Genomic DNA, 13,509 nt, shown 5'->3' on the forward strand with positions numbered 1-13,509 from the left:
GGGCCTGGGGCGGGGCCGGCGCACGGGCCGCGCGGGCTGCGAGGGGCGAGCAGCGCCCGCCGCGCTCCCGGACTCCGCGCGTAGGGATCCGCTGGCTGCGGTCCCCGCCGCCGCCTCCTTCCGAGCGGGCTTGGCCCGGCGCGGCCGGCGGCCGGGGCGATGTGAGCCGGGGCCCGCGGGCGCGGCCGGACCGCTGCGATGTGGCTCAAGCCCGAGGAGGTGCTGCTGAAGAACGCCTTGAAGCTCTGGGTGACTCAGAAGAGCAGCTGCTACTTCATCCTGCAGCGGCGCCGCGGGCACGGCGAGGGGGGCGGCCGCTTCACGGGTAAGGGGCGCCGGGGGGCAGGCGGGCGCGGCGGCCCGGCCCCAGACCTCGCTCCCCGCCGGGCCCGCGGCCCCCAGCGCGCGGCTGCCCGCAGGTGGCGGTTTCGGGGAGCCGCCGGGCCGGCCGGCCCTGCCGCGGCTTGTTTTCCTTTCCGCTGCATTCCTGTCGCCAGCCCCCGTCGGGCTGTGGCAGAGGGACTTGCGGGCTCGTGCATTTTCCCGGGCGAGGCAGGTGCCTTCGCCGCCTGGCGCAGGGGCCGCCTGGAGGCCAGAGTTGGCTCGGAATCGGAGGAGAAGCCCGGGCTGGAGCGTGACCCGAGGAGCGCGGGCCGCGGTGCGGGGCCAGGTGACAGCGGGCTGCGCCCCGGCCGGCCCGGCCATCTGGACGCGCCCGAGGCTCCAGGTGGTGTGTCAGCTGAGGACACACGGCCGGCCCACGGCGGGGCGCAGCTCCGGAGGCCCTGGCTATCCGGGACCCTCGGGCGCGTGGGCAGGGCGGGTCGGGGGCCGCGTCCACGTCCGGAGGAGAAACCGAGGCAGTGCGAATCCCGAGCTCATGATCTTAATAGCAAAATTGAGCAGGTCTGTTCCCTCAGCCTCTTCAGTTTCTTCCAAGGAATGATAGGAGTGAAAAACTCAGGCTTGTAAAATGTATGAAAAACAAAGCATTTTTTCTAAAAGTTATCATCCAAAGCTCTTAGAAAATCAAGCATTTGAAAACATTGAGACCAGCTTTCATTAGCTGGGACCCTTGTTTAAACGGCTCAAGGGAGGAACAGTTTATTAGCCTTTTTCACTTGTATCTAGGGAACCTATATGGAATTTTCAGAATTTGGAATATGAAATAAGAGGGACTTTAGATCTTCCCATCACATCCCTCCATACACCAAGGAGGAGACCAGGGTCAGAGAGAGAGAGGTCAAGGGACCAAGCTTGGTCCCTGGGCTCGTTGTTGGTGACTGCTTTTTCTGGGGGAAGCCTTGTGGAGTCAAGTCTTCTGGGGAAATGTGATCAATACACCCTGAGACAGCGGAGTCAAGTGCAAAGTTACCGTTCCTCTACTTCAGACTCAGAAAGCGAGAAGCTGGCAGTTGGATTTGTTAGGGAGCTCAGACTTCACTGAGCCTGAAGGAGTGGGTAGGAGTTGGTGGGGTTCTGGATGGAGGAGTGATGGGGTAGTTGAGGAGTCTGGATGAAAGGGCTACTGGGGTGACCTAGGGTCGTGGTGAGCAGTGGGGACAAGTTGGGCAGCAGGCGGGTCTTCTCTGGGAGCTGTTTTAAACTCTGAGGGAGGGAGTTAGTGTAGGAGGCAGGAGGCCATAGGGGCCTTGGTGGGCCCCTGAGCAGCAGGGTGGCGCTTCATCTCGGAGCTCTTGGGAAATGGAGGTTGGTGGTGCCCTGTGAGGCCCATCAGAGGCAAAGAGGCAAGAGGCAGGATTTGTCCCCCCCAGTCCTTTGCGGGCAGTGTATCTTAGTTTTTGGTGCGTCAAGCACGGCACCTGGCCTATAAATGGTCTCGTTTACTAGAGGGTAAGGGCAGGGCTTGAAGATGTGTGAAATGGGAAACATAGGGGCGTTTGTCCAGCAAGTGCTTTCACTCGCTTAGTTCACTGCACGCTGACTGTGTGAGATGCTCTTGTGCTGCTTTGGGAAAGACTTCAGGTTATTCACCGTCTAGCAGGGGAGATGAGTCCAGACAAGGAAGGCAAACCCTCTGATGGGCTGCCTGATAGAGATTCAGGCCAGCTTCCCTTCTGGAGAGCCTGGCTAGTTGTCCAGGGTCTCTCTGTGATGCACTCAAAATGATGCCGTCCCCCTCCTGTTGCATTCCCAGATCCACTTGGTCTGATGTCATTGTATCTGTGGATTTGGCCTTCCTTGGTGTTGACTTTGGTTTGAGTTTACAGTGGATGTCCGCAATTTTCTTATTCTTGAAGGCAGTAAGATCAGCCAAAAAAAGGGAGGGAAATACCTCACAAAAAGGCACGTGACACTTTGCTTTATTTTTTGGAGATTCAGAACCTCCCGTTGATTGTGAGAGGATGACATCTTGGCAGCTGGATACTTTACCTTTGGACATTTAGCTGGGAAGCAAATGACATGGCTGTGCCGATTGAGCAACCCCGAGTTACCACATCCACCGATGGGCTGGTCTTAATGGCACCACTTAACGAACATTGGGAAATCAAGACTGATGCGACACCAAGGGCAGTTCCATGTTGGTGGCAGTTTTCAGAAAATGCAGAATTCTAGTTTGGTAAATTTTTAGCAATTTATTTTAAAGATTTAAAACTTAGTTTACCTATGAAAACAGTGGGGGCTAACATGATGTGCATTCTGACTGGTTCTAGGCTTTTCTTTGAAGAGAGGCAAGTAGAGATGGTTAAGAGGGGTTGGAAATAAAATGTAAGGGAGCACTAATGAAGAAGTGTCTCTTTTCTTTTATTTTGATGCTGAATTTGTGGAGACAGTAAGAGCTTAAACATATGAGGTCTCCATTGGCATTTAAAGTAATCTGACATGTTTAAAAATTGCCCACCCTCAGAAATAGAAGGTTTTGTTTCATTGAGGGTTATAACTTGTCCTCCTAGTTATACACACACACACACACACACACGTATTCCCTATACACATCTCCAATTTTATTTTTTCTGTAATTCTTTTTCATTTGCAAATATATGATATACTTATTTATCTTGTTCGTTGTTTCTCCCTACTAAATTATCTGTTCTATGAGGGTAGCAGATGTTTTACTATGATGGCGCCTAGCACACAGTATATGCTCAGTAAACATTTGTAGGATGAATAGATGGATGAATATATGCATGAATGATGGATCCTGCTTTTTTCTTAAAAGTTGGGTGGGAGTGGAGGTCCAGCTTTTCTGACTGAGGCTGAGCTGATGATAGGAAACAGGAACATCCCTTCTCTCTCCTTGGCTTCCTGTTTACCTGTCAGTCTGACCACTGTGGAAAGCTGGAGGGAGTGGGTGGGCAACAGAGACCTCCTCCTTCTGTCTTTGGTTGTAGAGGATGGGGCACCAGCTTCTCGAGTGGCCTCCATTACCACCGCCTGGGACCTGTCTGGAGAAAGAAGTCCTGCGCTCGGGGGGCGGTAGCGGGAGGCAGTGACCTTTTCCTCCAGTTAGAACATGGTGTGGCTGAATATAGTATTATAAGATGTTTCCAAAAGCTCCCTTGACAGAAGTGATTCTGCTGCCCTGGAAGGGAGGAAGTAGTTATACAGTGTTCACTTGGGTACAGTCTCCGGCCCGTGGGAATATTTCTTGCAAGAGCTCTGTCAGCTCTGGGAGAACAAAGAGTGGGCCGTGGGGAGGCAGTGGACGGAGAACAGACAGCATCACTGCCCCCTCCCCCAGTGCTCTGAAGTACTTAAAATGAGCAGCATAAGCATAACTTTAAAGACCCAATATCACCACCCAGAAGTGCCCCCTGAGGGATTTTATTCCTCCCCCCCCCGTCATTTTTTTTTAACACGCGTTCCTGCATAATCTTGCAATTCTTTTCCCAAAGAGGATGGCAGTTAAAATGTTGTCATTTGAATAAGATATTGGTGTTTTCTACTTTTCAGAAAGTTCCTCCTCAGCCGCTGTTCTGTCATTGCATTGGTAGTAATATGGGCTAACTGATTTCCTAAAGTTAGCGTCACGGAGGAAGTATAGTGTAGTGGAAAATATGGGCTTTGGAGTCAAGATAAGTCTGTTAGTTACGAATCTGGCCTGAGAGGCCTGGAGCTAGTTTATTCAGTTTCTTTGAGCCTTAGTTATAACCCGGCCTTAAGACAGGGACAATAATGAATCTTACTTTAGAGGATTGGAAACTGTTTTCCACCGTGGCTGTACCATTTTACATTCCTACCAGTAATGCACAAGGGTTCCAATTAAAATGAGGGTTAGAATGAAAATAAACAGAGTACAGGGGCTGGCCCCGTGGCCGAGTGGTTAAGTTCATGCGCTCCACTTCGGCGGCCCAGGGTTTCACTGGTTCGGATCCTGGGCGCGGACATGGCACCATTCATCAAACCATGCTGAGGAGGTGTCCCAAACAGGAGAACAAGAAGGACCCACAACTAGAATATACAACTGTGTACTGGGGGGATTTGGGGAGAAGAAAGGAAAAAACAAAAAAACGACTGGCAACAGATGTTAGGTCAGGTGCCAATCTTTAAAGAAAAAAATAAATAAAAATAAACCGTACATCAGGGGCTTAGTTGTGCTTGCCACCTGGTAGGTTTGAAAAAAAGAAGAGCAAAGAAACATTTAAAAAGTTGAATAACAAGATGGTTTCATAGAATAAAAGTGTGTAAAGAAGTTTGTGCTGTAATGAAGGATATAAGAAACATTTATCTAGGGGCCGGCCCTGTGGCCGAGTGGTTAAGTTTGTGTGCTCCGCTTCGGCAGCCCGGGGTTTTGCTTGTTGGGATCCTGGGCGCGGACATGGCACCACTCGTCAGGCCACGGTGAGGCGGTGTCCCACATGCCATAACTAGATAGGGCCCACAACTAAAATATACAACTATGTACTGGGGGCATTTGGGGAGAAAAAGCAGAAAAAAAAAAAAGAGATTGGCAACAGCTGTTAGCTCAGGTGCCAATCTTTAAAAAAAGAAACATTTATTTTTTTTTGAAGATTTTATTTTTTTCCTTTTTCTCCCCAAAGCCCCCCAGTACATAGTTGTATATTCTTTGTTGTGGGTCCTTCTAGTTGTGGCATGTGGGACGCTGCCTCAGCGTGGTTTGATGAGCAGTGCCATGTCCGCGCCAGGGATTCGAACCAATGAAACACTGGGCTGCCTGCAGCGGACTTGCGAACTTAACCACTCGGCCATGGGGCCAGCCCCCAAAAAGAAACATTTATCTATTAGTGCAGTATTTAATAAGTATAATTAGAAGATTAATATTTAAATCCAACTTGTGCTAGCAGGATTTGGGTACTGGGCTTCTTTGCCCACGTTAAGTCCTGGTAAATACAGGGAACTTCATCTTGGTGTTCCATGCATTGCGTGTGGGTGGCTGTGCCCAGAGTGAATCATCTGCTACCTTTGGAACAGTGTCTCAAAGACTAGGGGAGATGAACCTGACACCAATGATTCCTGTGGGGTCACTAGTCTTGCTCAGAATGACTCTGTTGGAAGTTTGGAAAGTGGTGAAGCCCAGCATGGGTGTTGCCTTTCTTGGCTACCTCATCTGACATGGGCTAGAGTCCTGCTCAGGTGGCCGAATTTGCTGGTGGATTTCATCTCCTCCAGTATCCTTGAGAGGGAAGGAGCAGGGCAGGGCAGCCGTTGTGTTGTGTGGACTTCTCAGATACAGGCTCTAGAGTCTTACATACTTTGGTCTTGTTTTCCAAAAGTACAATAAGGAAGAAACCACAAATAAAGGAAGTACTTTGACTTCAGAAGCATAAATTGGAAGATTTATCTAGGTAAAATAGCTGATACATGTTTAAGGGCTGATAAGCCATTAATAAAAGCTTTGGGGTTTCCAACAGTTGCATTTAATGAGAGCATAATAAGGGCAATGTATTTGTAATTAGATAATCAAACCAGGCAGGTCTGTGTCACTCCGGGAAATAATATGAGGTACAAATGTGCTGGTGGTGGTGGGGGCGTGGAGGCCAGCTATTTCAGCCTAATTGAGACTCTTAGGTGGAGCTGAAAATGATTGAGGCTTGTAGCTTTTAAAGAATTCGTTTACTAGCTGTGAAGGGATAGGATTTTATGACCTGACTCCACATTCTGGCAGCATTGGATAAAGGAGGAATTTATTTAAAATGAAAGTAGTAAATCTGATCATATTTCCAGCACAGATGTGCCCCCCTATTTTTTTAAACATTAATCAATTGTGTTGAAAAGCAGCCCTGAGCATGTTTTAACAGTTCCTGGGCGTTGCGTGAGCTATCCCTCTACCAGCTCTCAGGCTGCTTCTGCTTTACCTTCTGCTCTTAAGCACAGACCTTTTAGTGTGTCAGGCACTCTCCCCTCCCAGGGCCTTCTCTGGCTGCCCTCTCTGCCCACTTAATTTTGCTCACCCTTCAGGGCCCAGCCTGCCTTCCACTGCCTGGAGATGTTGGACCTGACCCCTCCCCTGATCCTCTGGTACGTTCTCTACTTTTCCTTTATAGCACTCACCACTGTTTGTCATGATGTGGCTCTTTTTTGTTTTTTTGAGGAAGACTAGCCCTGAGCTAACTACTGCCAATCCTCCTCTTTTTGCTGAGAAAGACTGGCTGTGAGCTAACATCCATGCCCATCTTCCTCTACTTTATACGTGGGACGCCTACCACAGTGTCACTTTTGCCAAGCGGTGCCGTGTCCACACCCGGGATCTGAACCGGTGAACTCCGGGCCGCCGAGAAGTGGAAGGTGTGAACTTAGCCACTGCGCCACCAGGCCAGCCCCATGATGTGGCTCTTTGTGGCTTTATCTGTTTCAAGTGAAGAGACCCTGAGCTCCAGAAGGGAGGTCCCAGTTCTGCATCCCTCACCACTGTGCTCCAGCGCTGGAACAGTTTCACTGGAGCATGCTTGATAAATATCTAGTGAATGCATGGATGTCCAAGTAGAATTGATAGATGTGAGCTTTTTTTTTTTTAAAGATTTTATTTTTTCCTTTTTCTCCTCAAAGTCCCCCTGGTACATAGTTGTATATTTTTAGTTGTCGGTCCTTCTAGTTGTGGCATGTGGGATGCCGCCCCAGCATGGCTTAATGAGCCATGCCATGTCTGTGCCCAGGATCAGAACCGGTGAAACCTCGCACCGCTGCAGCGGAGCGCGTGAACCCAACCACTTGGCCATGGGGCCGGCCCCCTAGGGTGAGCTTTTGAGGTCGAGAAATGTTTTTTATTGTCCCCGGAAATGGAAATTACGCAGAAAACCAGAATAATACAGGGTATTGTTATTGCTGTTTCTCACGACTGCCCTTCTTGCTTGTGAGGATTAGTGGTAGTTTGTTAGCGGTGCCAGCCCAGCTGTTAAAACCACCCGTTGGTAACCTTTATGTGAGTGATCCCATACAGACCCGGAATGATCTCCCCAGTGCATCACCAGCCAGCTAATACAGCTCTGTGAACTTGAGTCATTAATGTTCTTGAACATTTGGTGGGTCTCTTGTTCTACCAGGTTTTATTATTTTTGTTTCCTGTTTTTTTTTAATTTAGAAAAGAAAGAAAAATCAACAACAAAACAGCCCCTAATAAGATCTCCTTAGGGAAATGTACCGTATTTTGTGATTGGTTTTATTCTGAATAAATAAATAGTTACTAATAGAGAATGGACATTCAAAAATAATAAATATGATGGTAGTTTGCCTGAAGTTCTTAAATATGAAATCTTTCATGTACATAGGAGTATATAATGGAAATGTAAAGTACAATAGTACCCACCACCTGTTACTAAAAGATAGAATATTTCCAGTGCCTGGAGACCGCTTGTCTATTTTCCTCATTACATCCCCTCCCTCCCTTGTGGGCGTTACTATCCTGAATTATATGTTAATACTGCCTTGATTTTATTTTTAGTTTTAACACATTTATATATATCCCCAATCAATACATTGTTTAGTTTTGTATCTTTTTATAACTTTATACAAAGGGAAATCATACTTTGTGTATTTTTCTATAGCTTGTTTTTCTGCCCCTCCAGTTATATTTATAGTTATCTATTTATCTATCTCTGTATCTGTATATGTAGTTATGTTTCTTTAACATTGAATCATGGTGATGTATGTAGCCCTGTTCATTCATTTCTGTTGATGTGTAGTAATCTTTGAATGAATACACTGTTATTTATTTAATCATTCTCCTGTCAGTGGACATTTGGGTTTCTAGTTGTTGTTCTTTTTGCTATTGCAAACAATGCTGCTGTGAACATTCTTGTATAATGGTCACACGTGTAAAAGTTTCTCTGGAGAATACACCTATGAATGGCCTTGTTGAGTGTATCAGCCAAGATGGGCTAGGTTATGCTGCAGTAACAAACACTCGAAACGTCTTAGTGAACTTATGTTACATTAATTTATTTCTCCCTCCTGCTGTATATCCAGTGTGGGCCCTCAGGGGTCTCTTCTCGTTGTAGGCACTCAGATACAGGCTGCTAAAGGCTCCATTCCTATTGCTCCCATGACCACCAGGGTAAGGGGGGAATCAATCCGGTGAATCTCATGCTGGCTTTTAGAGCTTCCACCTGGAAGTGACACCCGTCCTGTCTATTCACATTACATTGGCCACAGCAAATCCACGGCTCTGCGTAACCTCGAAGATATGGGAAAGTGTCATCCTACTATATGCCTGGAAGGAGAGAAAAACTGGGACGTTTGTGAACAGCTCTAATACTGGGTCACAGGGATGTGCATTGTCAACTTTTCTGGATAAGTCCAAATTGCTTTCCAAAGTGATTCTGCCAGTTTACAGTTCTGGCAGCAGTGTGTAAAAATTCCCATAGTGGCACATACTTGCTAATAGTTGGTATTGTCAGAGATGTTACTTTTTGCCAATCTAGTAGGTATTAAAATAGTATCTCAGAACCACTGAGATGCTATTTTCCGTTATAAGTCATGGGGGTGAGACTCTTTTTATGTGTTTAGAAAGTATTTGTTTTGCCTTTTGAGAAATGTTTGTGTCTTTTGCCCAATTTTCTATTGGATTGTCTGTCTTTTCCTTATTTTAGGAGCTGTGTGTGCAAGTGCATGCACATGTATCTATGTGTTTTGTATCCTTTTTTCAATTATATGTATTAAAAAACAACTCTCTGGCTTGGCTTCTTATTTCTGTTATGGGCCTTTGGAAGAACCAACCTTCTTAATTTTCATGTAGTCAAATGTACCAGTCTTTTGATTTAATAAGTTGTGCTTTTTGTTACTTGTTTAAGAAGAAATCCTTAAAAGGGAATGTCTAGGATGGTGGTGAAGGGAGATCCCGAGTTGACGGCTGGGAGACCTGTCAGTCCAGATTGGAGCAGTGCAGAAGGCTCCGGGACAGCTCCTGGAGAGGAGAAATTGACGGAGCACCCGGCATGCTTGCACATATTGAAGGAAGATCTGCCCACGAGGGGAGAATTTGTGGGTAAATTATTGATATGTAGAAAGCTAAATAAGCCCAAGATTCTGGGATAGTTGTTAACTCCAGAGAAAATAAAAAGTTGTGTAGGTTAGGAAAGGTTTCATAGTGTTACTATGAAGCTCAGCTCTCAATAATGTTTACATAGTTATAATAATGTGAATATTGATTAGTGATCTAACCAAAATTGTTGCCTAAGTGAAGCGTCAGTGGTAGGTGGTGGTGTTGGTCAATGAAAGGGAGCTAAATCTCCCACTTGCGAAAGTGGACAGCCAATGCCTAAACGAAAATTCAAGAAGTGGTAATACAAACGTGTTCTTTGGAACCGTGAAGGTAAATGCAAGGAGAGTCACTTAAGAATTGGAAGTGGTTGCCCTTGGGGAGCTGGGAAGTGGGAATAGGGAGGGCCGAGGGCACTCGTGTTTCTCACGAGCCTTGTAGAATATGTGCATCCTTCCATGCGCTTATCATTTTGATAAAACATAGACGGTCTGAAGTCTCGGAGAGCTTGGTGTCTTTTGGTGACCAGCTGAGCATGGGTGGTGGGATCTGGAGGGGCACTGAAGCCATGTTGCCTTATTGCCTCAGCCATGGTGGCTCCCGCACCGCCCGTGCTTCAGATATTTGTCCTCTCGGGAAACTATATTTAGTCTTTGAAATATCTAGCATGTGTGGGGTGTGTCAGTTTCACAGAGGCTTAGGAAACTATTTTCAGAAATGCATCTAATCTAGGCAGGTACTTTTATTTGAACTGAAAAGATACCTATTCTGGATTTTTTTTTTTTCTCTAGAGAGAAAGTCAGTTTAGAGTTACAAGCTAATGATTTTTGTCTCTCCTCTAGCCTCAGAGATGTGATATCGTGATTGTAAGCCGTTCTTTCTTGGGCCTCGGTTTCTTAACCTGCAAAGCAGTTAATAGTTACCGTCAGGCGCCACATGGCGACGTTTCAGTCAGTGATGGACCGCATAGACGACGGTGGTCCATAAGATTAGTGCCATCGAGCCAAGGTGTGTAGTGGGCTGTACCATCCAGGTTTGTGCAAGTGCATTGTACGATCACACAACGACGAAGTTGGCTAACGATGCATTTCTTAGAACGGATCCCCATTGTTAAGTGACTCATGACTGTATAATAATAACAAAAAGTTGTTGCTTTGTGGAAGCATTTATACTTTGAACTGTTATATTTTCCAGATACTTTGGCAAAATCCATTTTATTTAAAGAAGAAGAAAAGCTGAAAGAACATTTCATTCAATACCAGGTGCCAGGGCCTGTGTTCTCATGTTACAGTCTAGAGGGGTGGAGGCGCTAGTGGTAGTGGTGGGGCAATGTGAAACCACAAAATACAGAATTATAAGTGGTGGGAGGTGCAGGGGGATGTGAGAGGGAATAACAGGGAAGCATTTAGGTTGGGGTATCAGGGAATGTTTCTCTGAGGACCTGTGATCTCAGCTGAGAGCTGCAAGGTATGTGGGATGTGTTAGCCTGGTAAAAAGTGGGAGAAAGAGCCTTCTGAGCAGTGGAAACAGCATGTGCAAAAGCCCTGTGGCCTCTGAGAAGATGTTTTGGACAAGTTAAATTTGGTGTGCTTGTGAGCTGTCTGGTAAGGCCTGTAGAGGAGAAAACCACCGAGGGAATGAGGAGCAATCAGCAGAACAGGAAGAAATCAGCAGAGTGTATTTTCCCAGAAGCCAAGAAAAAAGTGTATTCAAGAAGGAGGGAGGGAGGAGAGGTCTCTGCAGTATAGTATGGAAAAGGCTAGTATGACATTGGTGACCTCAGCGAGAGCAGTTTGGGCCCAGGTAGGTGTGGTGTAGGAGTGGCTGCAGACTGGGTGAGTCGTGAAGAAGTATGTGTGATGTGAGGGCAGCTCTGTTAAGGTGAGATTCACTTCTTTTGGGGCTTTTTTGGTTACAAATTCATTGTCTGTCAGCAGATAGAGTGTCTCTTGAATGCTGGATCTAAAGGTATTGTGGACTTTGGGAGGAGCTGCTGGGCCTTGAGATGGGCATGGGTGGGATTTGAATAGGTCAGGGATATGGGTACAGCATCTAGGTGAGGGGGACCTCAGGAGCCATTTCCCGAGGAATTTTGTTTTGGAAATGAGGTTAAGTACTCAGTACTGAAAAGAAAATTGCCTCAAAGAATCTGTAGCTGACCACCAAAAGAATTACCTGATAAATGGAGCCCAAGGATGTTGCTTAGCGCTGGACGTGATTATTTTACCTGGCAAAAGAAATTCTTCGAGGAGACCCTGGCAGCTTAAAAATTGGGTAGTGTTACTTGCTTGGCATTTGGGGTCACGTGATGCCACGTTGATGTGCCTGTGTGTGGGACGCCCCTGGTACCGTCTTGTCTGGGGTGAGTGTTGGTGGCAGTCTGATCTGACCTCGTAAGTGTGTTGACCAGCCTTCATTTCTCAACTTCATACATGTAAATAGTCTTTTGTTATAAATAATGTTATCAGGATTAAAAAGATAGAATTCATTTCTAGAAGGAAAATGCAGATTAGATCTCGTTTCAGTAAATTACAAAGGTTGACCAAGAAGTTTGACTATTCTGAATTACTGAGTCCATTTAACAGGGTTTTAAATCAGTGTGTGGTTCAATGTTTGAGACAGGGATGTTTTAATAAGGAAATGTAGTGCATTCTTAAAATGGGATTGGCCCAGTGATGAAGGTTTGGAGGGAGCTCCTGGAGTTTCTCACTTGAGAAGCAGTGTTTGCATGACAGAAACACTTTTAAAGGCAGAAGCAGCGTGGAGATAGAGATTTGGATATTTCACCTGTCATGGGAGCAGCGAGAGCTAAAGTAGAGTCTGGGTTTCAGTTATGTTGCTGTTATAATTAAAAATAAATGTAAAATGTAAGCAAGACTTATAGATTGCTTTCAGAATATATAGCTCACGATCTTCCATCCATCAAGGATTCAATCACAGCAAGGATTTGTCTGGACAGACTAGATTCTAGTAAACCTAATGTCCCAAAACTCTGTGTCTGTGTGCATGTGCCTGCACACGCCTGCGTGTTTTTGTTTTAACTTGTAGCTTCCCTTAATTTATTTTGGTAAAGGAGAGTTTGGCACTCATTCAGGTTTCAAAGTGGGCACTGTTTAATCCCAGTATAGCGGAGCTGCCTCTTAGTGTGGGGATGGGTTCCAAAATCAACATGAAGGACAAAAATTGCTTGAGGTAAAAATTACCCTTGAAATCAGCAGGGTCGCCTGTCTCGGTAATCTCTTCATTTTACCAGAGTTCCTGGGATGTGGGGCTTCTGTGGAGCTGACAGATTCCAGTCCCCGGTGAGCTCACGCCAGAGCATGTGCTCCTTGAGTAGTGGGCAGTCCCTGTGAATTAGTGTTTTCTCCTCTGTGTTTTGGCCCGTGCATATTATGGGACTTGATAAGTTAAACATGAGATGTGCGTCCACGGTATCACCATCTTTAGTCGAAGTAAATTACTTGAGCCAGCTTCCCAGGCAGGTCAAGCAAGTAGTGATCACACGGCACGTTGGTGTATTAATTTGGGAGTTGCTGTTGGGTGAGGTTGATGGTGATGTTTACTAGCACCATAGTTCTGCTGTCTGCTGCTCAGAGGCCTTGCAGTGACAAGGTCTGCACTAGGGGATGGTGTTTGTCCTTCAGCTTTTTGCTTGTCTTTGTTCATCTAGATACGACATTTAGATTTGAGGAGAGAACGAGTTGGAAAGCTTCTTGTGGAACTGGAAGCTTCTCTTTGATAGGATGTGTATTGCACTATTAAAGTGGCTTTGCTTGTTTAATTTTAACTTCCTATATGACTTGGAAAGCCTGATTTGAGCATTCTATATTAGTAGACAAAGTTAAGCTAGAAGAATCATGTAATAGTAAACGTATTCACTTCCTTTGAATTAAAATTTGTAGAAACCCGAACTATAGGCAAAGCCAGAGGTCTGATTGTATTGATGGTGCCTGAAATCTTACTAAGATTCAAGACCGGAGTCCCCATAGGTGAGCATCCATTTATACCAGAAACATCATTAGAAAGTCCGTATGTGTGCATGGGAGGGAGGGAGAGAGAGCAGGAGAGAAAGGAGAGAGAGGGAAGGAGGGAGAGAGAGAAGGGGAGAAAGG

At 46.1% G+C, this 13,509-nt stretch overlaps 1 protein-coding gene across 4 annotated transcripts in view; it reads left to right on the plus strand.

The window, feature by feature from the left end:
* The first annotated feature begins 34 nt into the window (after positions 1-34).
* TBC1D8 (TBC1 domain family member 8) overlaps positions 35-13,509 on the plus strand; it is a 112,573-nt gene continuing 99,098 nt past the window's right edge. For all 4 annotated transcript variants that reach the window (XM_046660672.1, XM_046660673.1, XM_046660674.1 and 1 more), the window contains exon 1: positions 35-325. In XM_046660672.1, coding sequence (XP_046516628.1) covers positions 199-325 — 127 coding nt within the window. In that variant the 5' untranslated portion in view covers positions 35-198. The remainder of the gene's footprint in view (positions 326-13,509) is intronic.

The sequence above is a fragment of the Equus quagga genome, chromosome 5 (assembly GCF_021613505.1).
Source record: "Equus quagga isolate Etosha38 chromosome 5, UCLA_HA_Equagga_1.0, whole genome shotgun sequence".
Classification (NCBI taxonomy): domain Eukaryota; kingdom Metazoa; phylum Chordata; class Mammalia; order Perissodactyla; family Equidae; genus Equus; species Equus quagga.